The sequence below is a fragment of the Neofelis nebulosa genome, chromosome 16 (assembly GCF_028018385.1).
Source record: "Neofelis nebulosa isolate mNeoNeb1 chromosome 16, mNeoNeb1.pri, whole genome shotgun sequence".
In the NCBI taxonomy this organism is placed as follows: Eukaryota; Metazoa; Chordata; class Mammalia; order Carnivora; family Felidae; genus Neofelis; species Neofelis nebulosa.
In genome coordinates this window covers 60,287,822-60,313,494 of record NC_080797.1, presented here as the reverse complement: position 1 = coordinate 60,313,494, position 25,673 = coordinate 60,287,822, and the positions used below count along the sequence as shown (strand labels likewise).

The window sequence follows — 25,673 nt, the reverse complement described above, 5'->3', positions numbered from 1 at the left end:
ACGCTGATTTACATGAAAACACGTAAAGTCTTCATGATCCTGTGGTATGAACCTGTAGGCTTATATCAAATAAAGGTATATTCACTGAGGACTTGGCAGGCAAAGTTAATAACATCAATTCAAGTTAATAAAAATCTCCCAATGTGACTTGGAGGGAAAAAAGGACAATTGTGGCTTGTGGAGAAAGATTTAAAAAACCCAGCAGCTAAGGAAAACATGCCAGATAGGGCAGTTAGAAACAAGCCCCCCAACCAAGTCTCCAGAACTGGGGACCCTCAGCTTTACCACCGGATCTTCCAGAACAAAGTCACATTTTTAATTTTCCTTGTTCCCACCCTTACCCATTCATTTCTACAGCAAATTCTTCTTGAAGGCATGCTGCCAGGCAAGGTCTCCCTGCCCATGCAGTGCTCACCTGGATGCCCCCAAGCATGACCCTCTCCCCCCTCCTCATCTACAGGCTCACCTTCTCAGCGAACAACCCCATCAGTAGGAGGGCAGACATTTGGGGAGTTACCCTGGACGCTCACCTCTCCGCCACATCCAATCAAAGCTCAGGTCGTGATCCCCTGGCCTCTAGTTTTAGGCCCGCTCCAGTCCGTGCTATGTATCTAAGACATAAATCTAATTATGGCCCTCCCTTGCTCAAGAATCTTCAATGGCTCCCCAGGGCTGCCATGTTAAAGTCTAAACTCTTTGGCTTGGCACCTACAGGATCCCTCTAGCTCCAAACTACTCCAAACAGCTGGAACCCTCGTGATTTCCCAAGCCCACCCTGTGTTCCCAGACTGCTGAGCCTTTGCAGATGCTGTTCCTACAGGGCAGAATGACCTGTTCTTGTTTGTATGCACCAGGCACATTACTCACCCTACGAGTCGGCTCCAAGGCCACTTCCTCCATGAAGCCTGCCGGGCAGACTGAGGGACCTCTTAACGCAAGGGCACTACCCCCTTTTTATCTGTGTTCCAGCACTCGGCGCCATCTTCCGGGCACAGGTGCTCAGCAAATGTCTGACTTGGGACGTTCCTCGGCTTTTGCGGAGAGGAAACTCTGGAGTCAAAGCCGTTGGCTGAGTCCTGGACGAGCCACCTTCCAGCTGTGTCATCTCGGGTGAGTAGTTTAACCTCTCAGGGCCTCAGTTTCCTCGGCTGAACCACCACAATTCCCGCCTTGTGGTGGTGTTGTGAGGGCTAGATTAAGGGAAGAGGATATATGAAGAGAACCTCCCTGGCTCAGAGAGGCCTCACGAATGCTGGCTCCTCTTAAAAAAAAATTTTTTTTTAATGTTTATTCACTTTTGAGAGAGAGAGAGAGAAGAGAAACGAGCAAGGGAGAGGCAGAGAGGGAGTCACAGAATCCAAAGCAGGCTCCAGGCACTGAGCTGGCAGCACAGAGACTGACGCGGGCCTCGAACTCACAGACCGTGAGACCATGACCTGAGCTGAAGCCGGACGCTCAACCCACTGAGTCGCCCAGGCGCCTCACGCTGGCTCCTTTTTTCCTCCGCCCTCCAAAGCACCTCTCTCCATGACCGGCCGAGAGGCTCCTAGAAATAAGATTCAAGTAAGAGATCACTCCGCTCCCCACCCCCCATGGCTTCCAGGAGGCACAGGCACCCTCAGCCCAGGAGACACTGAGCGGCTCTGGGTCTGCTCACGAGCTGTGACTATTGCCGGCTGGATGACTGTCCTCTGGGCATCGTGGGCTCTGACGCCATTTTGTCTCCACTCCGTCTGTCTTCAAAGTCCATGGGTAACTTCTTTCTTCAGAAGGGGCTCCCAGAGGGGGTCCAACCATCCCGAACCCCCCCTCCATTCCTATTCCCCCTCGCCATCCATCTGAGCAGCCCCTCGCACTCATCTGGAGCTGACCCAAGTAGACACGAGCCCCAGACACCTTGGTACAATTTTATTCACAAACTCCAGACACCCAGGCTTGGCCTGGCACAAAGGATGTGTTCTTGCCAGCGGCAAAAAACTGATAACAGCACGTTCATGAACACTAACCGTTTTAATTTAAATTAATAGCATTTCTGGAAGACAAATGCGGTTGATAGAAAATATAAAAACTTTTACTGTACAAATTTTACATCACATTCAAAAAAAAGCAGGCGTGTGCCTGTGGCCACGGAAGACGCTGGCTTTACACACACTGATGAAATCCTGGCTAACACTGCAGCATCGTACGAGCTCCCTAAATGGCTTCACATTTGTGTTTCCACCCCGCCCCCCACCCCAAATCAACACAGAACCACGGCAATACAGGCTTACAGGGCGCACAGCTGCCCCCTGTGATCACAAGAAGAAAGGCCACGACGGGGCAGGATTCCAGCGCCCTGCGCGGATTTGGTGACGCGACAGAAGTCAACATCGCTACACTGCTCTCGACTAACGGGGAGCTTGCTAGGATTCGGGATCTCGAGTTGGATGGAGACCCAGGGACTGCGGCTTGGGGGAATAAAGGCAGCGGGGACATGGGCCCTAGGGTTTGGGAGGGGACGTTGGGGACTGGGGGCCTGCTGTAAAGAAGGACCAAAGCTTGGGCTCCACTCTCAGACCCCGCTGGGGACTCCGCAGCCCCCAGAGCTCGCGCCAAGGAGGCCCTCCCAGCTTCTCCGTCCCCTTCGCGGCTGGCCGTGAGGGCTGAATTCACAGTATCTGCAGTCCTTCGTGTGTTTCCATGGCAGACGGGGAGAGCACACAGAAGGGCAAGCACGTGTTCCCAACCTCAATTCACAGTCACTTAAAGAGACGGAAGGAGAAGGGGACCACATTTTTTTTTTTTTTTAAATGACAGGCAGCACAGAGGCTAGGCCAAGAGCTGGGGGGCCGTCCAGGGCCCTGAAGACGAAGGGGGTGTCCCCCAGGCCTTCGGCTCTTCTTCAGGGTTCCTGGCAAAGTGTCAATTCCTTAAGGGCAGGGACTGTGACGGTTCCCATCACGGGTCCCTGAACTTGCATAAGACACCGTAGGTGTTCGACAAAAGCTTCTTGAACTGACCTGCGGGCGTGACGCCCACGGGGGGAGGCCAAGGGATGACAGGATGAGACCAGCAGTCTCACGGAGGAGGGAAGAGCCATCCGGGGCTGACTCTAGCTGGGTGTCAGCTCCTGTCTTCCCCAACCAGGAAGGGAAAGGAGCTCGGGTCTGGGGCGCTCATGGGGGGCGGGAGCCTGGATACCTTGCCCGGCTGCACAGCTGCGCTCTCCAAGCGAGTGTGGGTCGGGCCGGGGGGGGGGGGGGGGGCATCTGACCCAGAGACAGGAAGGTGGCCCTACGACTTCGAGGCCGCAGCCCACTTCCCAGGACATTGTGGCCAGACTCCAGGGAAGGCTCTGAAGATTGGGAGCTTTGCTCGGGAAGTCTAAACGAAAGGGATGGGTGGCCCACACACCTCCCCATCTTGGCTCAGAGCATGGACACAGGTTCTGGGTCTGAATCCAACCATGTCTCCACCCTTGTCACCCTTGGTCAGTTCTGGTTTGGGGCCTAACATGGCGTAACGTCCACTGAAGGCTTCTCTCCCGTTTGGAACTTTTCTCTTTAGGTGACGGCTTCTGACGCAGACAGACAGGATGTTCTCACGTCACCGACTTTCCCCAGTCAAGCCCCTCCTTCTGGCGCAAATGTACGCAAGTAGCCCGGACTCGGTTCACGGAAGGCTCTGAAGACTGGGGGCCGGGTGGGTCCAGATGAAAGGCGTGGGGGGCATGGGCCTCCCGTCCCAGCCAAGAACTCAGACGCGGGCGGTGGAAGAGTCAGGGGTGGCAAGGACTTCGAAAACGGCTGGGGGAGAAGAGGTGGGCAGTTCCGGAACCTTGGCATGACTGCTGACGGGCTCCCAAAGAGCCAGGTCACCCTGTGGCTGGGAGGGCGGGCTCAGGGACCCTACTGCCTGCCACTTCTCTCTCCCCCTACCTTCTTTCTTCTCACCAATCAAGCCTTCATGGTGTCCACAGCTGTGGTGCTGGGCCTTCGCTCTTAGCCTCTTAGCTCAGATGTGAGCCAGGGACACGGATGAGTCCCAGCTCCTTAGCGTCTGCCTTCCTGGAAGCCGCGAGAAGAAAAGCTCTCTACAGGCCGTACAGACCCTGGCTACCAACCACTGGGTCAGTCCAGATGTTATTTGGGTCTCAGCTGTCTCTACTTTTCTGGCAGGTAGGGGCTGGATCCCTGGGGCCGAATGAGAACCCCAGCTCGCTGGGAACCCCTGACCCTCATAATCCAGCTTGGTTCCTAGCCAGGGTTTCCTCTGCCAGAGGAAAAAGGGACAGTGTCCTTCCGGTAGGACGGGGGAGAACCCTACAGAGGGAGATTCCCCACGGATGGGGTTTAGGGCCAAAGCAGAGTCCAGGTCGAACCTTGTGGTCCCCATCCTACCCCGAGAACAGCCACAGTCACCGTGCTTTTCTTCCTTCTCACTGCCGACAGGGGCCTCCGGGGGGGGGGGGGGGGGGGGCGGGGGGGGTCGCTTCCACCAGCCTGGCAGGTGGTGCCAGCCCACTTCTGCAGAGCACTTTTTCTTAGTACCTGTTGTAAAACAGCGAGTTCACTCCACAGAGACGTATATGTAAACGTTTGCTGCCTGTCAGGGCGGGTCTGGTTGTTGGTGATGTCACTTTAAGACAAACAGCAGGTGCAGCTCCATTGCCAGCCCGGGTGTTTCCGTGGACGAAAGCTCTGAATCGATGAGTCGCGTTCCTGGTTTGCGGCACTTGGGAGGGTGGACCGATGTCTCGGAGAGGGTTTTCGTTTTTGTCGTGGCGGTTGTTGGGATGTTTCAGGACCGCGTTTGAGAGAGAAAGAAATCGGCAGAAAAAGTGCACAAGTTGGCTACATCTTTGGATTACTGGGCTCCAGGACGCCCAAGCCAAACCTTTCGAACCGGGGTACAACTTTGCTGTTAATGCTGCAAAGAGGAACAAAAAGAAGGGTTACGGCCACGCTGGTCTCCATTAGAAGTAGGGCGGTGTTAGCTAGGTCAGTCTCAGAAGCTCCGCGGAGGACCCGGCCCCAGTAAGAAGCGAGAGTGACTGCATGCCAACAGCCTCGGCTGAGCTGCTCCTGGCCACACGTGGCCGGGGTGCTAAGACTTGGCCACACACCCTCCCCGGGTGGGGGTGGGGGTGGGGCAGTGGGCTCGTTAGTCTCCGAGTCCTCAGCACCAGTCACTGCCGTGGCCTTGTCCAAACTACTTTCTCACCTGCAGCCCAGCAGAGCTCTGCTCCGAGCACAAGTGGGAAGAGAGAGAAACCTGTCCCCAAGTACCGAGAGGGACATCCCACACTCCTTTCGGACAAGGTCCCCAGGCATCAGAGACCATGTGGGAAGCAAGCTGAAATGCAGATTCTCAGGGCCCACCTCCGGAGACCTGGGCTCAGTTGTGGGAGGGACCCCAGGAATGTGAATTTGGTAAGCGGCACAGCGAGTGTGTGTGGCCTCTCAGCCACACTCTTGATGAACGCTGACTTGGGGTCTGGTACTTTCTGTCCGCACTGGGCGGATGTAAAGGGAGTTAACATCGTGGGGACCGGGGGCAAAAGCTTTGTTCTCACCAGCGAAATCGTCTGGCGACAGCCCTCCCCCACCCCCCGCTTTGTTTTAGGACAACTTTCCTAAGCGCGCCGCTGAGGACAAAGCCCTCGCAGGCTAGTGTCTTTCACGGCAACAGGACTTTTGGGGTCCACCACCCCCCCGGCTCTCCAGGGGGGCCTGGCCTTCGGCAGCTCTGAAATCCTCCCGCTCCTTGCTGGACAAGATCTCTGCGGCTCAGCAGCCAAGCCAAACCTCTCCGCTGCGCTGTGGGAGCAGTACAGCCGGCGGGAGGCCGAGGTGCTCAGGGGGGCATGAATCTCGCTGAGGTGTTAGTAGGGAGACAGCACCACCCGAACACAAACAGTGCCGCCCCACAGAAGAAGAGTTAGACAATGAAGTCCCATCCGGGAGGCAATTCTGTTAGGGGATCCTCGTGGGCAGCGGTTACTCAGGCACACATAGGCCGTGGAGGGGGGTGGGGGTCAGTTTCAAAAACAAAGCGAGAGAAGAAGTCTCAGGAGAGACGCTCGGAGCAGCAGAGATCGCGTCCCCTGGGTTAGTGCCCGCATCTCAGCTTGCGCTTGAGCAGAAGTCACGGTGCCACGGGTCGATTAGGAGGAAGAAAGCCCCGAGTGCATGCAAGGCAGCCAGGCCTACAACCTATGGGAAGAAAGAGAAGAGGGGAGAACCGAGTCAGAGGCCGAGCCCACGGAGGGGCAGGGGGAGCGGCAGAGGCCTGGCCAGGGCGGGGGGCAGGGGACCCTCTTTCCCCGCAGAGGGGGAAAAAGGCATCCCCACTCCATTCCCAGCTGGGCAGCCCAGAGAGCTGGGAAGGGACCTGGCACGAAGCACCTGTCCAGAGCTCCGCCGGGACAGTCACAGAATGTTTAGACAGAGGTTGGCCAATGGGCCCACTGCCCCTCAGCCCCGGACTATCCAAAGTGACTTCCTAAAAGTTCACTGTTTTTGCTTACTGCTTTCCCTTCTTTGAAGCTCTGGCCAAAGGGCACCCTGGACTTGGGCCACTGATCTGAGATCGCTCCCACCCAGGGACGGGCCATCATCCACCACAGCGGGTAGATGGAGGCCCTGCCGCATGCTGTGGGTCTTCTTGGCCCAGCGAGAGACACACAGGCCTGCGGGGCCCTTGCCAGTGGCCGTTTCAGCGACAGGAGTATCACTTAGGTTTATGCGAACAAAACACAAAAACGGGGAAGCCGGACGCAGAGACAGAGCAGGAAGCAGGGTGCAAACAGGCAGAAAGACACACTGTTCCTCCAGAACCGGAAAGGAGTTCTTAAAGTCCAGGTGGCCGTAACGTCCTTTCCCGTAGTAGCGGCTCCGCCAGCGCCTGGGGGGGGCCCCGCGGCCATTTTGCCAAGTGTGGAAACAGCGCAGTCCAGTGGGTGACGGGAGTCGGGCACCCGGTGCAGACGGGTGGAGGAGGAGCCCCAGGAATCAGGACGGCAGGGAGGGGAGGGACGACAGGAGGGGCCAGCGCATCCGCCACCCCCCGAAAATAAACAAAGCAGCAAGACGGATGGAAAAGAAAAGAGAAGATGAGAATTAGACGCTGAATGTGTTGAAGAACAGATCCTGGGCGGGAAGCTCGGACTGAGACTCAGGCGGGGCTGCTGGCATTCTTTCCTCCCAGGGGCTAAAACGGATGGCTTTGGGCACGGAACGACGCCCATGTGGGACTCCCGTTTCCCACCTGTGAAATGAGAAGTGGGGCTGTGTGGTCTTTAGGGAATCTGGAAGTATCTCCGGAATGCCAGACCCACCTGCTGCAGCCTTCTCTTCTGTGGCTGAGAAAACCAGCGTCCAAGATATTAAACAAGTCGCCCAAGGTCTGACAAACCAGATCCTTGAACGTTTTGCAAGTCCAGGGGAACCCCAGTCTCTTGGCCTCTGCCAGGAGAGCTCCTGCTCAAAACCCAGTTCCAGTGACCCCACCCCCACCCCCCCGCTTCTGGAGACCCTTTCTCAAGCCCCCTGGCTGGGCAGAGAGGCCCCTGCGTGTGTTCCCACAAAGGCTGTTCTCTGTCACAGCCCTTAGCATGTTATAACCATTCCCTTCTTTATCCAATTACACTATAAACTCCTTGCTGGCCGAAACCTGGCCTTGGCCTTCAGTCTCCCCAGGTGTGTTGCAGGTACCCAGCAAAGGCTGGCTACAACCCACACCTTTAATGGCCACATTAGGTTATGGAGTCTGACTCATCTTAAGAGCAAAATATCGAAACTACTGTGTCATTCTAACAGACGGTATTCCCAGCCCTAAACTGTCATTCCTCTAGACCGTCCCTACCAACGACCTAAATCAGCAGTTCACCGCATTTTTTCACGGACTTCTGCCTGCAACCTCTGGTAAGTCGGGCGACCCTGCCAGGCCTCCCCTCCCCTGCAGCTTGAGACCCCGGTTGGCTTGTTTTCAGATGGGAGGGGCTGGCAAACTATATTGATGCCAAATCCAGCCACTAAAAGATGTGGACCACTTTGAAGCTTTGTCCAAAACAAAAACAGAAAAACCAAGAACGTATGACAGAGACCACATGACCCACAAGCCTAAAATATTTACCAGCCGCCCTTTCTAGAACCATGGACAGTACAGCTGCCACAAAACACCTGGGCAGCAGACGTGGGATCAGGTGCAGCTTCTCCAGGGGCTCAGCGACGTGGCCGCAGGTGCCCCACGAGCCGCTTGGGGGTGCGGACAGGCTTCTGCCCCACAACTAGCAAGGGCAGCTCTACTTTATCTGTTATCATCAATGGGGACTTGGTGGGAGACCGCACTTTTAGGAAGTGCCCTTGGCCTTCAAAAAGTTTAAAACTGTTCCTGTCACTCAGGGGTCTGGTCACATAGGGCCTGCCCAACCCGTTTCTGTATAATCCATAAACTAAGAATGGTTTTTACCTTTCTAAATGGGTTGGGGGGGGGGAATCAAAAGAAGATTTCACGATATGGGAAAGCTGCATGAAGTTCAAGGGTGAGCGTCCCTAAATAAAGCTGTCTTAGAGCACAGCCATCCCCTGATGTAGCTGCTTGGGCTGCTCTTGCATCAGACGGCAGAGCTGAGTCCTCGCGGTGGGGACTGTATATGGTGCTGTCACGGCCTCACACTGCTGCTGGGTGCGCTACAAATCCCGGGGGCCTGCAAAGCCTAACACAGCTCCCTCCGCTAGAAGCCCGTCCCCCTTCACAAGTCGGCCAGCCTCGCTCTGGCCCAACCCCTGCTTGCTAAAGCTGTGGAAACCGAGGCCCGGAACAAGGAAGGACTTTCCCGGATTCTCACAAAGGGCTCGCAGCAGGGCAGAGGTCCGTTTCTGAGTGTTCTGGCAGAGAGGGCCAGAGGGGCAGAGCACGAAGGGAAGGAGACAGAATGGAGGAGTAAAGACCACCCTGTACCAAGGGGGTACAAAGGACGGTGTGATTAAACAGAAGGGAGCTGGACTTCTCGTGTCAGAGGAGCACACAAACTCAGGCCATGCCGTCCCCGTAACAGGTGGCTGATCTGGGGGCTAGAAACCGGTCTCGAGTCTACACCCTTTTAAGTAACAGTCACTTTGCTGATTTTGGTGGTGCTGTAACACCCACGCTGCTCTGGCTTCCTGTCTGGCCCCTTCTATGGTGGAATCTTCCCCAGGCCTAGCCTGGGCCCAGTGTTAGCCCTGTTCTAATAACAGCGATGCTGGGTTTTCACAACAGAGTACCAGAGACGCTCATCTCGCAAAAGGAGTCTCTGAAACAAACAAGACCCTAGTATCACTTGGACAAGGGGACTAGTCGCCTCTGCTGAATCTGCTCTGTATATTCCCCAGATCTAAGTCATAGGCAGACAGAGCCGACAGGGCCCTTTAAGACACTAGGTCAGGCTGCAAAAGGCCTGCTTGGCGGGTGTGGCCCACGGAGTGGGGGACTTACTCAGCGGACTTCCAGAAGTGGCCGGGGTGGGAGAGCCGCCGGTTCAGCTTGGGCAGTTTCTCCAGCATGTCCATCAGCAAGGTGAAGCTGGGCCTCTCCTGCAGGTCGAAAGCCCAGCAAGCAGACAGGATCTCCTACAAGCAGAGCCGACGTTAGTGGCGTGAGAGCTGGCGGGGAGCGAGGAAGGCACAGCTGGGCTACGCGGCATAGGACCCCTTTGATGCTCTCAAGCACCACCCCCCCTTCTGTCCATGTCCCCTGAACATCCTGCCGATAGTAAGAAGACTGGCCATTTCTGGAGTAGTTATTTCAGAGAAATAATTGAATCTCAGAAGAGCTCGTGCTTCTAGTTGAAAACAAAGGGCACGAGCTTGTCTCCCCTCTTTTCTTCTTAGACCGTCCTGGAATAACAGGAATAAAGCTGAATAAACAGGTAATAGGAAAGAGATCAGAAATGGGATTGTAGGGGCGCCTGGGTGGCTCAGTCGGTTAAGCGTCCGACTCTTGGTTTTGGCTCAGGTCATGCTCTCACAGTTTCATGAGTTTGAGACCTGCATCAGGCTCTGTGCTGATCGTGCAGGGCCTGCTTGGGATTCTCTCTCTCCCCACTGCCCCTCCCCTACTTATGCTGTCTCGGTCTCTCTCAACATAAATAAACTTAAAAAAAAAAAAAAGAAAAAAGAAAAGAAAGAAAGAAACGGGGTTGTAGATTTTTCGAATGGAAAACAGAAGAAACACAACATGCTCAGAATAATTGTGGGGTGGGACTGCAATGGAGGCAGAAGCAACCGCAGCGTTCCAGGAATGGAGGCTGGGAGCGACCAGGATTAAACAGAGGGCAGAACCTGAGAGTTAGCAGAGCACCCTTCCCAAATGCCCCCTAAGAGTGAAGGCCCTCTGACATGGGTAGTTTGCTGCCTACTCTCAGGATCTGCACATTTACAGCACACCCTGCAGCCTTTCAGTTCAGCAGAGCTCCTGTGAGAAAACAGGCCTGCACACACGACCAGGCAGGAAACACTCGCTGACTTAGGCAGCTCGGGCTTCTGTTCTCAAGTACAACTGAGTGTGTGTGTGTGTGTGTGTGTGTGTGTGTGTGTGTGTAGAAGCTACTCTATCCATAAAACAAGACCAAGGCCAAGGTGCAATAAAAAAAAAAAAAAAACCACACCAAAAATAAGGAAGTGCTTGAAATTAATAATACAACTTTTGAAATGAAACATTAGGAGTACTGGAAGATAAAATCCAGGAAATTCCCCAGATTGTGTACTCAATTTTAGGTACAGAGTAGAAAACATTCAAGAAGGTCAAAGAGGATCGCCTGGGTGGCTCAGTCAGGTGAGTGTCCGACTCTTGATTTTGGCTCAGGTCATGATCCCAGGGTCATGGGATCGAGACTCACGTCAGGCTCTGCGCTGAACGTGCAGCCTGCTTAAGAGTCTCCCTCTCTCTCTCTGCTCCTCTCTCCCACTTGTACTCTCTCTCTCCCTCTCTAAAATAAAAGAAAGAAGGTAAAAGACACAGAAGCTCACCAAGGATCAAATTCTGTCTAATGGGAGTTTCCACAAGAGAAAACAAAGAAACGATAGGGCAGGAAACTATATAAAAAAGAAAAAAAAAACATAATAAAAGTAAATTTCCCAGCAACTTTCAAGGGAAACTGGAATCTTACTCTGAAAAGGCTCAGTGAAGAGACCCAACTGAAAAAAGAAAATCAAACCAAGAAATAAACTTATTCTAAGGTATATTTTAATAAAATTTCAATGTAACAAGGATAAAGAGAAGATCCCAAGAGGTTCCCAGAAAGAATAAAACAGGGCATCTATAAAAGATTGAGAATTAAGATTACTATCAGATTGCTCAGCAATGCACTGGACACTTAGTAGATAGCAGAGCAAAAATGTCACATTCTTAGGCAAGGTTATTGTGAACCTCTGGTGTGAAAGTGAAGCAAGGACTTGTTTAGGCAAGTACGGGTTCAAAGACTCTCTTATGCATCTACTGGGAAGGAGATCCTTTAGGTTTCACTCTCATTTTGCTGGAGTGCAAATAAAGAAATGGGAAGACATGAGATACAAGAAATTCTAGTATTCACCCAGGAATGAATGAAAAGAAATGAAAAAATGACAACACTACAGTAAGCCTAAAATTCCATCATGCAAATTATAAGAAATCAGTGGGCCCTGAAAAGAATGAAACAAATTCCATTCCATAAGCAGTGCGTAGGAGATGCAAGACCTTAGGAATACGGTAAAGGTGTTTATCACCTCTCTCAATGAGGAAGAAAAGAAAGGCCATTAGAAACTACAGGAAAAACATAAAACCACACAAGAAAACCATGGTCCACACGTGAAGCCAACAAAATCATGGTGAGCCTTTGAATAACTGATGGAATGGAAGAAAAGAGATGGACCCACAAAGAAGAAAATGTAATCCCCGTGAACAACTTAACCGGTATCTAATAGCAATTACAATCTATTATAATAGTGCACACATTGTTTATTGTCTTATCACTTTTAGCCTCTATCTATAGATACAGGATGGAAGATTGAATGAAGACCTGATGGAACAAGAAGTCAGTCTTTTGGAGAGTGACCAGAGGAAAGGGAATGCCGGTTTTCATTAAGAATCCTCTGGCCTTTTGATGTCATCCTGTGCACACTAACTCACCATGGCTGGCTTAACACAGAAAGTAGTGCCTGGTGATAAACTTACAGTAGTGTGGCTGGAGGGACAGAGATAAGGTGCCCCTCCGAGGGTACTTACTACTTTTGACTATGAATCAAAAATCACTTTTTATTGCCATTGACCAACACCCCCTCTACCCTCCAATGGCAATGTATCAAAAAAAAAAAAAGAAAAGAAAAGAAAAGATCAAACAGGAAAGTCAACTTTCATGAGCCAGAAGCTGACTGCTGGAACGTTTGCTCTCTGCCCCCATTTCCCCACCCCCTGTGCCTAATCTATTCTTAAGAAGCTTCAAAGGTCACATAACCCCACGCTGCTAGAAATCCTTCCAAAACACAACTCTGGCTGTGCACTAGGAGGAGCTTTATTTAAAAATAGAAACAACTAATTATGATCTTAGCCCCAACCCAGGCCAATTAAATCTTTCTGTCTGGTGGAGGCCCTAGACCTGATATTTTTTTTTTTTTTTTTTTTTTACATTTTTTATTTATTTATTTTTTTATTTTTGGGACAGAGAGAGACAGAGCATGAACGGGGGAGGGGCAGAGAGAGAGGGAGACACAGAATCGGAAACAGGCTCCAGGCTCCGAGCCATCAGCCCAGAGCCTGACGCGGGGCTCGAACTCACGGACCGCGAGATCGTGACCTGGCTGAAGTCGGACGCTTAACCGACTGCGCCACCCAGGCGCCCCACAGACCTGATATTTTTAAGAGCTCGCCGGCTCAGTCGGTTAAGCACCCAACTCTTGATTTCAGCTCAGGTCATGATCTCACAGTCGTGAGATCAAGCCCTGTGGCAGGCTCAGCGCTGGGTTTGGAGCCTAACTGAGGCTGATTCTCTCTCTCCCTCTCTCTGCCCTTACCCTGCACATGTGTGCACATCTGTGCATGTACTCTCTCTCTCTCCCTCAAAATAAACAAACATTAAAGTAAATAAATAAAAGCTCCCAGATGATTCTGACTTGTAGCCAGCATTGAATCCTGACTCCCTTGTAGTCCTCTGATAGGCTCTGTACTCTGTTCCAGGCCCTCACCCACCACTCTGCTCTAAGACTCTAAGTGTGTAGAAATATAATTGTGATTGTTGCTAAGAAAGCAACTAAGGCTATTTTTTCTTTCCGATAAAACATACATGCACGCATACTCTGGCTTATACAAAGTGTCCTTAATAACTTTATTGTAAAGTTATTAGAAATTGGAAATAACCTAAATGTCCAACAACAGAGAAGTAGGTACATTATGGCGTAAGCCATGGGACAGGAGGGTAGACAGACTTAAAAGGATTTGTCAATGACTTAAAAATAATAAGCACAATAAAAGGTCGTGTGGAAAAAAGATCATGATTAAGAAAAAATAAGCTATGTGTTAGGAGCTTGATCTTGCTAAAGGTATGTATTTAAAAAAAATTTGGGGGAGATGGGCACTGGGGTGGTTCAGTAGGTTGTGCATCCGACTTTGGCTCAGGTCATGATCTCGCGGTTTGTGAGTTCAAGCCCCACATCCGGATCGCTGCTGTCAGCCTGTCAGCGCAGAGCCCATTTCGGATTCTCTGTCCCTCTCTCTCTGCCCCTCCCCTGCTTGCACTCTCCTCCAAATAAATAAATATTAAAAAAAAACAGAACTTAAAAGCATTTTTTTAAGACTGTAGGGTAGTAGCTGCTTTAGCTGCTCTCTGAACTACCCAACAGCCAGGAGCCTGGACCCCTCCTACCACCACCCTGCTAAGGTGTCCAAGGCCATGTCATGGGAAAGGTGGTTCTGCCTGAGGAGGTGGCCAAGAGCATCGGGGAGGCACGCGTCACCCACTCGCCTTGCCTGACACCCCAGCGAGGTGGTATCAGTTGGCCAAAGAGGAGCCTGGTGTCCGTTCTGTAGATTAGCATTTTGGTGTCATTCCTTTTTTTTTTTTTTTTTAATGTGTATTTATTTTTGAGAGAGAAAGAAACAGAGGGCGAGTGGGGGAGGGGCAGAGAGACAGAGATGGGTGGGGAGAGAGGGAGGGAGGGAGACACAGAATCCTCCAGGATCCGAGCTGTCAGCACACAGCCTGACGCGGGGTTTGAACCCACGAACTGTGAGATTATGACCTGAGCCGAAGTCGGACGCTTAACCAACTGCGCCCCCATTTTGGTGTCATTCTTGGAGGGGCGTCCCTGTACAAATAGTTTGTACTTCAACCAGATGGCATGTACTCCTGAGGAAATAAAGTACACCAAGCACAATGTCAAGCGAGTATTCCAAAGATGCCCTACCAACTTGCTACCAGTCCAAGGAGGAAAATACTAAGATCTGTTAAGATCTTGAAAGAAGGGGCACCTGGGTGGCTCCATCAGTTAAGCACCCGACTTTGGCTCAGGTCATGATTCCACGGTTTGTGGGTTTGAGCCCCGCGTCGGGCTCTGTGCTGACAGCTCGGAGCCTGGATGGAGACTGCTTCAGATTCTGTGTCTCCCTCTCTCTCTGCCCCTCCCCTGCTCACACTCTGTCTCTGCCTCTCTCTCAAAAACAAACATTAAACAAAAAATTTTTTTAAAGATCTTCAAGGAAGATTAGGTTGCATTTCTCACTCTGCCTGTCCCAGTTTGCAGATGGGGATTCTGCCAACACTGTCCAGGACTTCAACAAGAAGGTCACAGCCTAGTTAGATCTCAACCCAGACCAGCATGAGGTGGTCCTCCAATGTTATGCCACCCAGATACCTACTGGAGCTTATTAACATCCAGGCTGGCACCTATCTGCTCAAAACGTTGAGCCCTGGGTTCCTTTATGTGTCATTATGCCCGGGCGAGGAAACTTACAAAATGCAACGCAGAGAAACCTTTAGAGGTATTCAGAAACACGAGATCAGCACCTGATTTGGCACTGTGGCAACCCAAATACGCTGTGGAAACTTCGATTTGTTCTTTAACAGTTGAGAAGAACACTTTAGAGAAAGATCCGATACCATGGTAACCCCCCATCCATTTGTGCTCTGTGCATCGATCACCTTCTTTCATGTAAGTAACAGACGGGGTTTTACTATCTTTTCAACTCACAATTCAGTTAAAAGCATTACCTTTATTTTTATTTCTTTCCAGTCTTTTTTTTTTTTTTTAACGTTTATTTTTGAGCGACAGAGGGAGACAGAGTGCAAGCCAGGGAGGGGCAGAGAGAGAGGGAGACACAGAATCCGAAGCAGGCTCCAGGCTCCGAGCTGTCAGCCCAGAGCCCGACATGGGGCTCGAATCCACGAACCATGAGATCCTGACCTGAGCTGAAGTCTGATGCTTAACTGACTGAGCCACCCAGATGCCTCCCACCCCCCCCTCCCCCGCCGCCACCCACTATTTTTTTTTTAAAGACCATGGTTTTGTATAAAGAAAAACAGTTGGGTAATAAAGGACACAGACCTTTCAGCCAGCAGCAAAGAGGCCTGCCCAGCATACTTCTGCCTCCTGGTGGGTCCCCTTTCTCAGATGAGTAAATGAAGAAGGGTACACCTGCTGTGTGCCCAGCCTCCCTCCCTCTAGCCCTCCGTCCCTCTCTAAGAACAGGGGGCTACTCACAGTGACTTCCTTCCCCAGGCTGACGGAGGCCAGGACGCGCTTCATTCCCTCTCCACTTCCAATCTGCCAGATCAAGGCCTCTGCAGCTTGGTTCTTAAAGGGCCAGTCTCTTGCTTGAAGTTCATACCAAACAGTCCTGTGGGGACCACCCATGCAGCGTGAGCTCCTGAACCGCTCGGCCCAGCTCATGCCCGGGGCGGGGGGGCTCCTGCTGCCACAGTGCGAGGAACCCAGCCAGAGCATCCGGGATCCTCCTCCAGCTTTCCCCACCCATCAGGCTCCCAGAGATACCATGACGGCATCCCAGCAGCTCCTTCCAGTCACAAGGGGACCCGTGGCCCTACACATCTGTTGTGATGGAAAGTCTGAGGCTGCACAGGCTCCGAACAGATACCCTGCTACAAATGTCTAGCCTCAGTTGGGCTGATGCCTACGTCCAAGGTTGTCTGAGGAGTAACAAAGGCCAAGCCCAGCGCCTGGCATGCACACAGGTGCTCAGGAAGTAAGAGTTCAAGGTAAGGAGAGGAAGAAACTACCCTCAGGGGAAAGGATACCCAGAGATGACAGGGTGAGGCCCTCACTCAGCCTCTCCAAGCTCCCTCACCTTTCTTGACTCATCTTGACCTTCTCCGTTAGACCCCCACTGTTCAGTGCAGGGGCCACTAGCCACGGGGGGCTATCGAGCAACTGAAATGTGGAGAGTGGACCTGAGATGTGCTGCGGGTGCAAAGTACTCTCCAAAGTTTGGAAACTTCATTGGGTAAAACAGCTCCTTAATTTTTAAATTTTGATTACATGTTGAAATGATAATATTTTGGATATATTGAGCTAAACACATTATCAAAACAGGTTTTATCTATTTTTCTTTTTTTTTTTTTTTAGCATGGCTAAGAGAAAACTTTAAATTCTGTATCTGGCTCACGTTATGTGTCTACATTTTTATTTTTCTCTTGGTTAGCTTCATGGGGGCACTAGAGGCCGGCTGGCAGGACCCCCTGGTTCTCCCAGAGGGACAATTCTTAGCTCTGGTCAGCATCTCCACGGGGCACTGGGTGAGACAGACACCCAGAAATTACCTTAGTCCTCATGAAACCTTAGAGGAGGTACCATTATTCTTCCCATTTTACAGCTGGGGAAAGAGAAGGTCAAGGATGTGGTTCCTTAGCCAAGAAGCGGCAGAATCAGGACTTGAAGCACGACATCACCCCCTCCCTGCCCCCAAGGTCAGCCGTGCCCTTTCTTTTGGTCACTCTTGGCCTCAGAGCCCCAAAAGAGAGGGACGCGTGGGTCCTCCTCACCCAAATGCATAGACGTCAGCAGCTTTGGAGAACGGCAGCTGGTCCTCGTCCTTCCCGGGGGTCATCTCGCGGACAATCTCCGGGGCCAAGTAGCACAGCCAGTCATGTGACAGCTTCAGCTGGTTCTCACGCCTGGAGGCCAAGAAGCCAGAACAAGGACATGGGGGCCTTTCAGCCAACAGCAAAGAGGCAGCCCGGCACACGGGTGCCCCAGGGCCAGCACCCCACCCATGCGTGGCCCCGAAAACAGCACACTGATCCTGCACTTGGCCAAGGCACCGGTGCTTTGGGGGGACGTTACAGAAGAGGGATAACCCGGTTTTTCTAGGAAAGCAGATATTAGCAGGGAGCTGATTGATTCTCCAGCCTGGGAGAGTGGAGTGTCTACAAGAAAGGAAATCAGTCTGCCTGTGTATCTTACAACCTGGCCTGGGGCTTGATCTCCAGCCTGACTGCCACTCTCCCTCCTGGAGGTCCCCCAGATTCTTGGAGAAGAGCCTTTCTCCCCACCCCCACCTTTCAAGATTTGGGGAAATAAAACCTGATGCTCTTCCTCATACTGGGGACACGAACCCTCGTCCCCTGTCCAAGTCAGTGAGCAAATAGTTCACATGTGAGCAAGGGGACCCAGCCTCCAAGGGGTCAGCCTGAGAATGAAGCGCCACGTATGAGGGACCCAAACATGACCCATGCCTGACTCGGGACCAGAACCCTAAGGACAGGACCTAAGCAAACCTGGCCTTTCCTGTAGGGAGGGCAGCTCCTCAGCAACAGATAGCAAGTGCCCAGACCTCAGCTGCACCTCGGAGCCTGGCCGGCACCACCCAGTTCCTCCCCGTTCCGTCCAGACGCCCAAGGCCAACTCACCGTCCCTCTCGGACCACGCCCGAGATCCCAAACAGCCCGAAGTCTGTGATGACCACTTTGCCGTTGTCATAGAAGACGTTCTTGGATTTGAGATCTTTGTGCACAATGCCCTTGGCATGTAGATATCCCATGCCCTGGAAAACAGCAAGCCTCACGTCGGCGGGGCGGGAAGACGAGTGACAAGGATTCACCTTGGGCTGCCCACCTGGGCTGGGCAGTGAGCTGGACACCCTCCCCACGTCCCCTCATGGGATCTTCAAAATCCTATGCGGTCGAATTATCTCCATTTTACAGATGAGGAAACCGAGCCTCAGAGAGGGGAAGTCACTTGCCCCAGGCCACACAGCAGTTAAACAGCATTGCTGAGGCCTGGTTCAGGCTAGTCCGTGGCACTGTGCTGTCCAACGGGCACTGTATGCTTAGCTAAGGTGTGGAGAGGGTGGCGGGTGGGGAGCTGGGGGGTCAGGAAGTGTATAAAGAGCCGTGATACACCCCACGTTAAGTCATACAGCAATCGGGTGATCTACAGGGTCTCTATCAGGCTTCACACCAACTGGCCTCTACCCGTAAGCTAGGCAAGGGCTCAGGCTGGGGAACAGAGATGAATTCCCAGAGAGGGGGCCCCCAAATTCAGGTGGTCCCAGTGTCTGTATGGGACACAGGCCACCTGACGCAGGCACGCTCTCACCCAAGGTCCAACTGTCTTCTGACACGAAACTCAGGACTCCCGCGTACTCCCCCGATGCCCTCCAGAACGGGGGCAGCTGCCACCGCTGAAGTGGCCATCCCGCCAGCTCAGAAAGAGGCGCACGTAAGGCCACCTCCCAACCGCCCACATGGAGGACGCCTCCCACATTACGAGAGTCCTTCTGGCTTTAAAGCTACTTGGGGTGAGAAGTGGACAAGTAAACAGACCACGTTTAGGGAACAGAAAGAACGAGCCGCGACACAGAAGCCAGCTGAGGCCAGAGCTCGGTCCGAGGGGGTCTGGAGAGCATCAGAGAAGAATTTACACGAGGCCGGAGATGGGGAGGGCGTGGGGTCTGTGGTAGCACCCCCCCACCACCTCCCAAGGCTTTCAGGAGAGCTCTCACCCACGCTGTGCAAGCAGCCCCGGGAAAGACTGACTTGCTCCTTCCCCAAAGTCCATCCTGAATGCAAGAGGGTCATTCCTAGACTATCTGCCCCTTTCCCAAACCCAACCAAGGCACAAGCCTTCCTCAGGGACCAAAGACACCACCCGGGGCCAAACAGGGACCAGCTACATGACCGAGGACGAGTGGCTGTGCCACTCTGAGCCTTGTGTACAGAAGAGGTACCACGGGCTTGAAAGGCCAGCTTCAAGAGATGCGATTTAAGTGCCCAGGTCTACAGGGCACCCGGGTGGCTCAGTCAGTTAAGCGTCCAACTTTGGCTCAGGTCACGATCTCGTGGTTTGTGGGTTCGAGCCCCGTGTCGGGCTCTGTGTGGACAGCTCGGAACCTGGAGCCTGCTTCAGATTCTGTGTCTCCCTTTCTCTCTGCCTCTCCCCCACTCGCACACTCTCTCGAAACTAAATAAACATTAAAAAATTTTTTTTCAAATAAAATAAAAAATAAATGCTCAGGTCTGGAGCACAAATCCCCTCCCTTCTCACGGTATCTCGGGGTCTCCAGAGTAGCTCCCCAATCACAAACCTAGCCAAAGGTCAGGACCCTGTTCTCGTATTTTGAACCTCAAGACGTCAAAGATGAGAACAAAAGAAAGTGGCTTAGGGAGGACAGCGTTTCAGCAGGTGGAAAACCAAACGAGCCAGCAGAGAGGCGGTTTCCGGCTCTATGGCTCCAAAATCTTTGAGTAACTTCTCTCGTCTGCCCCTAGAATCTTCCAGATGGCTCCTTCATCTGACCTCAGCTGGTCAGCAACCATACAGACGCCCCAGAGTATGGACCTTAAGGAGAGGAAAACAGTTTGGTGCGGGGGAGGGAGGCAGGGCAGGGGAGACAGTGGGGAGCAGGGGAGACAGTGGGGAGCAGGGGAGACAGTGGGCAGCAGGGCCCAGCAAGTCAGGGGACAACATGAAGTAGGTGTAACACCCAGCGGCTCCCTCCACCTCCTCCAAAAGGAGACACGCTGCAAACGAAGGCATAAATGTGGGGTTTTAACGGAGAGGCTTTGAAATTTAATTCATTAATTTAGCCACATGGACATGTCATGTCACGTGGAAATCTTGATTCGCGCATAGAAGTCACCGATGACTTGTGTCTCTTCCTTGCTAAAGACCCGCACGCATGCACACATGCACGGTGGATGGCGGGAGGGAGGGAGGGAGGGAGGGAGAAAAAGGAAAGGTGGGAGCGGAGGCGGGAGACAGGGAGCTGCAGGGGGGTCCTACGAGCAAGCTTTTCAACAAAAACAAGAAAAGAGGAGCTCCTCCCCAGCAGCAGTCTGGCTTTTTTTTTTTTTTTTTTTTTTTTTTTTTTTTCAACGTTTTTTATTTTATTTTTGGACAGAGAGAGACAGAGCATGAACGGGGGAGGGGCAGAGAGAGAGGGAGACACAGAATCGGAAACAGGCTCCAGGCTCCGAGCCATCAGCCCAGAGCCTGACGCGGGGCTCGAACTCATGGACCGCGAGATCGTGACCTGGCTGAAGTCGGACGCTTAACCGACTGCGCCACCCAGGCGCCCCAGCAGTCTGGCTTTTATCCAAGCCTGCTAGGTTGCTAAATAAAGCAACTTATAAATAAGCTTTTCTTTCATTTGTGTTTAATTACTATAAATAAATAAATTAAATAAATAAATAAATAAATAAATAAATAAATAAATAGAATTTAAAGCCACCAATAAACAAAAAACTTAATAAACAAAACAAGGGAGGAAGGGAGGGAGGGAGGGAAGGAGGAAGAGAGAGACAGACAGAAAGACAGGCCAAGAGAGAGGGAGGGAGGGAGGCAGGAAGGCAGGCTGCCTGAGGGCCGGTCCTCACGAAACTTGGATTTGGAAACCTGAAGGCAGAAAAGCGTGGGTGCTTTCACACCGCCCTCAATCAGTTCAAAGACGCTCATCAAGCGCCATGCCCTGTGCCCAGTGGGCCCTCAGCGGATTATTCCATTCTGCTCCAGCACTAATCCAATGGGGGAGGCTATATTGGAAGCCCCATCTTACTGGCTTACTGAAGAGGAAGTCAAGGCTCAGAGAGGCTCATTGACCCGCCCAAAGTCACACAGCTGGTGCGACCAGGATTCAAACCCTTAAAGCCTGCTGTGCTCCAATTCGTCCGTCATCACAGACTGGGCGTCTAGCTCCTGGCTCTGAGTGGATGAGACACGGACAGAGGGAAGGAGACAGGGGCCCACCCTTGAGGTGCTCCAGCTACAGGAAGAGACGGAGCAGGAGGAAGGCCAGGAACCCCGGGACCAGCCGGCTCATCCTTTACCTTGATGATCTCCTGAGCAATCTGTCTGGTCTTGTTGATGTCCAGAGACGTCTTGGGGTCCCTCACAAATGAGTGCAACGTCCGCCCCTTGCAGAAGCTGTGGAGAGTGGTGGGGTCAGACAGAGGTGTGGGGCCAGCGCAGCTCGACCCCAGCCCTTGCAGCCAGAGTGGAGGACCCTCTCCATCCCCTGGACTGGTGAGCACCGGAATCCTTGCTCTTACCCAAGCCTGACGCCCATTCCTTCCTGGCCAGGCCTGAGCGTGCAAAATCACACACACATGCACCTTGTTTCCTGAGGCCCAGGCCCTGCCCACCCCAGAACAGGAAACCCAGTGCACCAAGGCTCATGGCAACCCAGAGAGCAGCCCAGCCTCAGGGGATTCAAGGCGGGAACGTGCCCCCTCAAACTCAGGGAAGAATCTGGCCTTTTAGGACTACAACTGGACGACATTTGGGGCTCTCCATGATGATGTGCACGATCTTTTTGCTGTTTTCTGATCACAGACATTTTATTACCACATAGGAGTGTGCAGGAGGAGGGTGGCATCATCAGGGGTGTCAGAGTGATTATTGGAAAATGGGCTCACATTTTCAGGCCTCCTCCTGCATTGACTCCTAAAACCTGGGCTGAGCAAGGACCCGGAGAGAATGTATAGCTCACTCCCCTGTTCCTGGGAAAAGTTCAGTTAAGGCATCTCATGAAGAAGCTAGTTTTAGGAAACTTCTCCAAGGAGATAGGATTCTTAGAGCCTCGGAGACCTGGAGAACCGGCCGAGGGGTCTGGGATAGTGACTGACGGTTCCTCGTCTGTGTTCTAACGCCCTCAGCATAATCTGGTAATGGATGTTTTGTTATGTGTAGTCCCTTTAAGCAGACTCAGATTCTCATGGCGTTGCAGGGGTGAATGGAGGGATGGTGCTGAAGGTTCTTTCAAAGCACCGGGTCTGGCTACAGGGAACATCACCAGAATGTTAATGAGTGGGCTCTTGGTTGATAGGATTAAAGTGATTTCTAGTTTCTTCTTGAAACCTCCATGTATATATTCCAAAATGCCTTCACTAACCTCTTGTTACCGCTTCTGGTTTTTTATCTTTCATTTATTTTTATTATTTTTTAATATTTATACATTTATTTATATATTTATATATATTTATTCATTTATTCATTCATTTATAGGCTTCACACCCAGAGCCCAATGTGGGACCTGAACTCACGACCCTGAGGATCAAGACCTGAGCTGAAATCTCAAGACCTGGGTGCTTAACCACCCAGGTGCCCCTTGCAGTTCCTGATGTTAAAAGTAAATGCCCGGGGCGCCGGGGTGGCCCAGTCAGTTAAGCATCCGACTTTAGCTCAGGTCATGATCCCATGGTTTGTGGGTTCGAGCCCCACGTTGGGCTCTGTGCTGACAGCTCAGAAATGGGAACCTGCTTCGGATTCTATGTCTCCCTCTGTCTCTGCCCCTCCCCAGCTTGTGCTCTTTCAAAAATGAATAAATGTAAAAAAAAAAAAAAAAAGTGAACACCCAACAACAACTGTTTGAATGTCAAAACGTTTCAGCCTCCCACGCTCAGTGCTGGGGGAATGGACAGTCATGCACCGAAGGCTGGGGGGGACGGGTGAGCACTTTCTGGAGTAGAAACAGAAATGCCCATCAGACCACCACATTCGTACACTCTCGCCCAGCACAAGTACTCACAGAAGTTCACCAACATAAGGAAACAAAGATGTTCATTATGGCAAAGTGCCCAGCAAAAGAGGGCGGGCTGAATATACTGGGGGCAACCAGGGATCCGTCAGAGCCCAGCCCACTTTCAGTGAAGTCACGGTGGCAGCTTGAAATCAGCTGTGGGGAGAGTATTTGCACCACAGGAATTGACCCATGCACAAACAAGGGCTTCCTTCCCCACCACCCAGGAATCGAAGGTTCAATGTTTACGAGCACACCACTGGGTTCAACTATGTGCCAGGAATGTGGGGTGAGCGTTAAAGATTGCACTCAAGTGGAGAAAGCAGGTGCGAACCAGTGGGACCTGTATTTTTTTTTTTTTTAATATTTATTTATTTAGAGAGAGGGCACAGGCAGGAGAGGAGCAGAGAGGGAGACACAGAATCCGAAGCAGGCTCCAGGCTCTGAGCTGTCGGCACAGAGCCCCGACGTGGGGCTCGAACCCACGAACCGTGAGATCATGACCTGAGCCGAAGTCAGAGGATTAACTGACTGAGCCACCCAGGCGTCCCGGACCTGTGCTATCTTTACAAAGGAATGGACACTTGAAAAACCTGAGTGTATACAAATTTCTTTATTTTAACAGAAGGCGTGATAAGCATCTGTTTACAGTATATCCACCTTCGGGGAGAAGCACCCAGGTGGGGTGGGAGGAGACTAGCTTTCATCTTGTACCTTTCTGGAACACCTGATATTCTCTGTCCTTAGGCATCATTTTGTTTCTTTTGTTTTTTAATGTCAATGGGGTTATGTGGTGGGGAAATCAGACCCCGTTTTGCTTTTCCCCGTTGTACCTCTCCACCTTAGGACCGCCACACAAATAACAGGGCCCCGGGGCGAGGTTACCTGGTGATGATGGCCAGATGGGGTGGGTTCATGCAGGCCCCCATGAAGAGCACCACGTTCTCATGCCGCGTCTGCCGGTAGTTCATCACCTCTTTCTTGAACAGCTTCAGGTGGTCCTGGTTGTGGCCGTCCATCTCCAGCAGGCGGATGGCCACCTCGCCGTGCCAGCGGCCTCGGTGCACGCGGCCCCAGCGGCCCTGCCCGATGGGCTCGCCCAGCTCCACCTGCTCAAAGGGGATGTCCCACTCCTGCAGGTACACGCTAGTCTGGCTGGCCTTGCGGGAGATGGGGCCCCGCCAGGGCCGGCGGGAGCTCGGCAAGTCGTCCACCTCGTCCTCGTCGTCCTCGGCCTCTGACTTGCCGGCCTCTGTCTCCTCGGCCTGGAAGGAGGGGGAAGGGAGAGGGAGGGCCGGCAGAGCTGGGCTCAGCCAACTCGCCCTGCCCAGAGCCCCAACCAGGTAAGGGAAGAAAGAGGCAGGGGCTCTAGCCGCAGCTCTGCTCCGGCTTGCTGTGGCCAGGGGGCAGGTCACTTGGCACCACAGGGCCTCAGTGTCCTCATCCACAAACTGTGGCGCCTGGCCCAGGTGGGCCCCGAGGCCCTTCTCGCGAATCTCCAAGATCGACTGATGAACGACATCTAACCGCTAGGAAAGCAAATTAGCGTCCGCTGGCATAGACGAGTCCACCCCCACTTATCCTTTCTGGGCATTTCTTTGTTTAAACAGAGTTTCCGACAGTCCTCCGGGCAGGAGCAAATCGGTCTAAACCCCAGTGCGTTGCTGGGAGCCAGGCTCGGTTGACACTTTGGTTCAAGGATGTAGACGGTGGTTTCTCGGCCCTGGCTCCCATCAGAATCACTTGGGGGGCTTTGACATCGTGGAGATGCCTGGCCCCAAGCCAGACTCACTGAACTAGAGTCTCCCAGGCTGGGCCCCAGGCCTCCGGGCTAGGGGTGGGAATCATGGGGATGAAGGGCTTACTTTAACCTCAAAAAAACAAAACAAAGAAGGTCTGTGCTCATCACTCTTTTAGGCTGTGCACCTGCTGCAGCGGGCTCCTGACGGGGCCCTTCCCAGGGCCCGGCGCCCACGCGCTCCCCACACCCCTATGTGCGCAGAGACGAGGAGGAGGGGAGAGAGAAGGGACCATCTCCGGGCTGCGCGTCACCCGCACTCACCTCCCCTTCACGATCCTCCAACACGTCTGCTTTTGGCTGGTTGTCGAGCCTGAGAGCAAAACACGGTTTGTCAAGGAGACCCTGGCGGCGGGTCAGTCTGCTCTCAACTGGGCAGGGCCCCATCGTGAGGCCCGAGAAAGGGCCACCAGGCCTGCATCCGTACTGTGACCCACTTGGCTGTGGGAAAGGCAGTCTGGAGGTCGTGGAAGCAGACAGGAGGCCAGAGACCAAACCCCATCTCCCTTCTTCGGCCTCAGCCTTCTTTAGACTAACCTGAGGGTGGTGGGGGACAAGGGGTGGGCAGGAACCACTGAGACCCTTTCAAACCTGGTGCCCAGTCAGGGGTTCTGAGCACAACGCGGGACTTGAAATCATACTTGAGAACCGGCTCTGTCACCTCCCGTGGGACTTCGTGCAATTTTTTTTTTTTTTTTTGACAGATTATTTCTTTTGAGGGTGAGAGAGAGAAAACGAGTGGGAGAGAGGCAGAGGGAGAGGGAGAATCCCAAGCAGGACCCTCACTGTCACAGACTGTGAGCTCATGACCTGAGCTGAAATCAAGAGTCAGATGCTTAACCGACTGAGCCACTCAGACGCCCCTCTTCTTTTTTTTTTTTTTTTAATGTTTATTTATTTTGAGAGACAG

The 25,673-nt window shown here is 52.6% G+C and overlaps 1 protein-coding gene across 3 annotated transcripts in view; it reads right to left on the bottom strand.

Annotated features, from left to right (window-relative positions):
• Positions 1-1,893: 1,893 nt before the first annotated feature.
• The window catches only part of KSR1 (kinase suppressor of ras 1), a 163,871-nt gene continuing 140,091 nt past the window's right edge, over positions 1,894-25,673 (bottom strand). For 2 of the 3 annotated variants that reach the window (XM_058703864.1, XM_058703865.1), the window contains 8 exons: positions 25,028-25,076; positions 23,851-24,230; positions 21,275-21,371; positions 17,858-17,991; positions 16,991-17,122; positions 15,693-15,828; positions 9,460-9,593; positions 1,894-4,908 (listed from right to left, as the gene is read on the bottom strand). In XM_058703864.1, the coding sequence (XP_058559847.1) occupies positions 4,833-4,908; positions 9,460-9,593; positions 15,693-15,828; positions 16,991-17,122; positions 17,858-17,991; positions 21,275-21,371; positions 23,851-24,230; positions 25,028-25,076 (1,138 nt within the window). In that variant the 3' untranslated portion in view covers positions 1,894-4,832. Of the gene's footprint in view, positions 4,909-6,804; positions 6,886-9,459; positions 9,594-15,692; positions 15,829-16,990; positions 17,123-17,857; positions 17,992-21,274; positions 21,372-23,850; positions 24,231-25,027; positions 25,077-25,673 lie in introns of all 3 variants that reach the window. The other variant, XM_058703863.1, reaches the window with a different exon arrangement.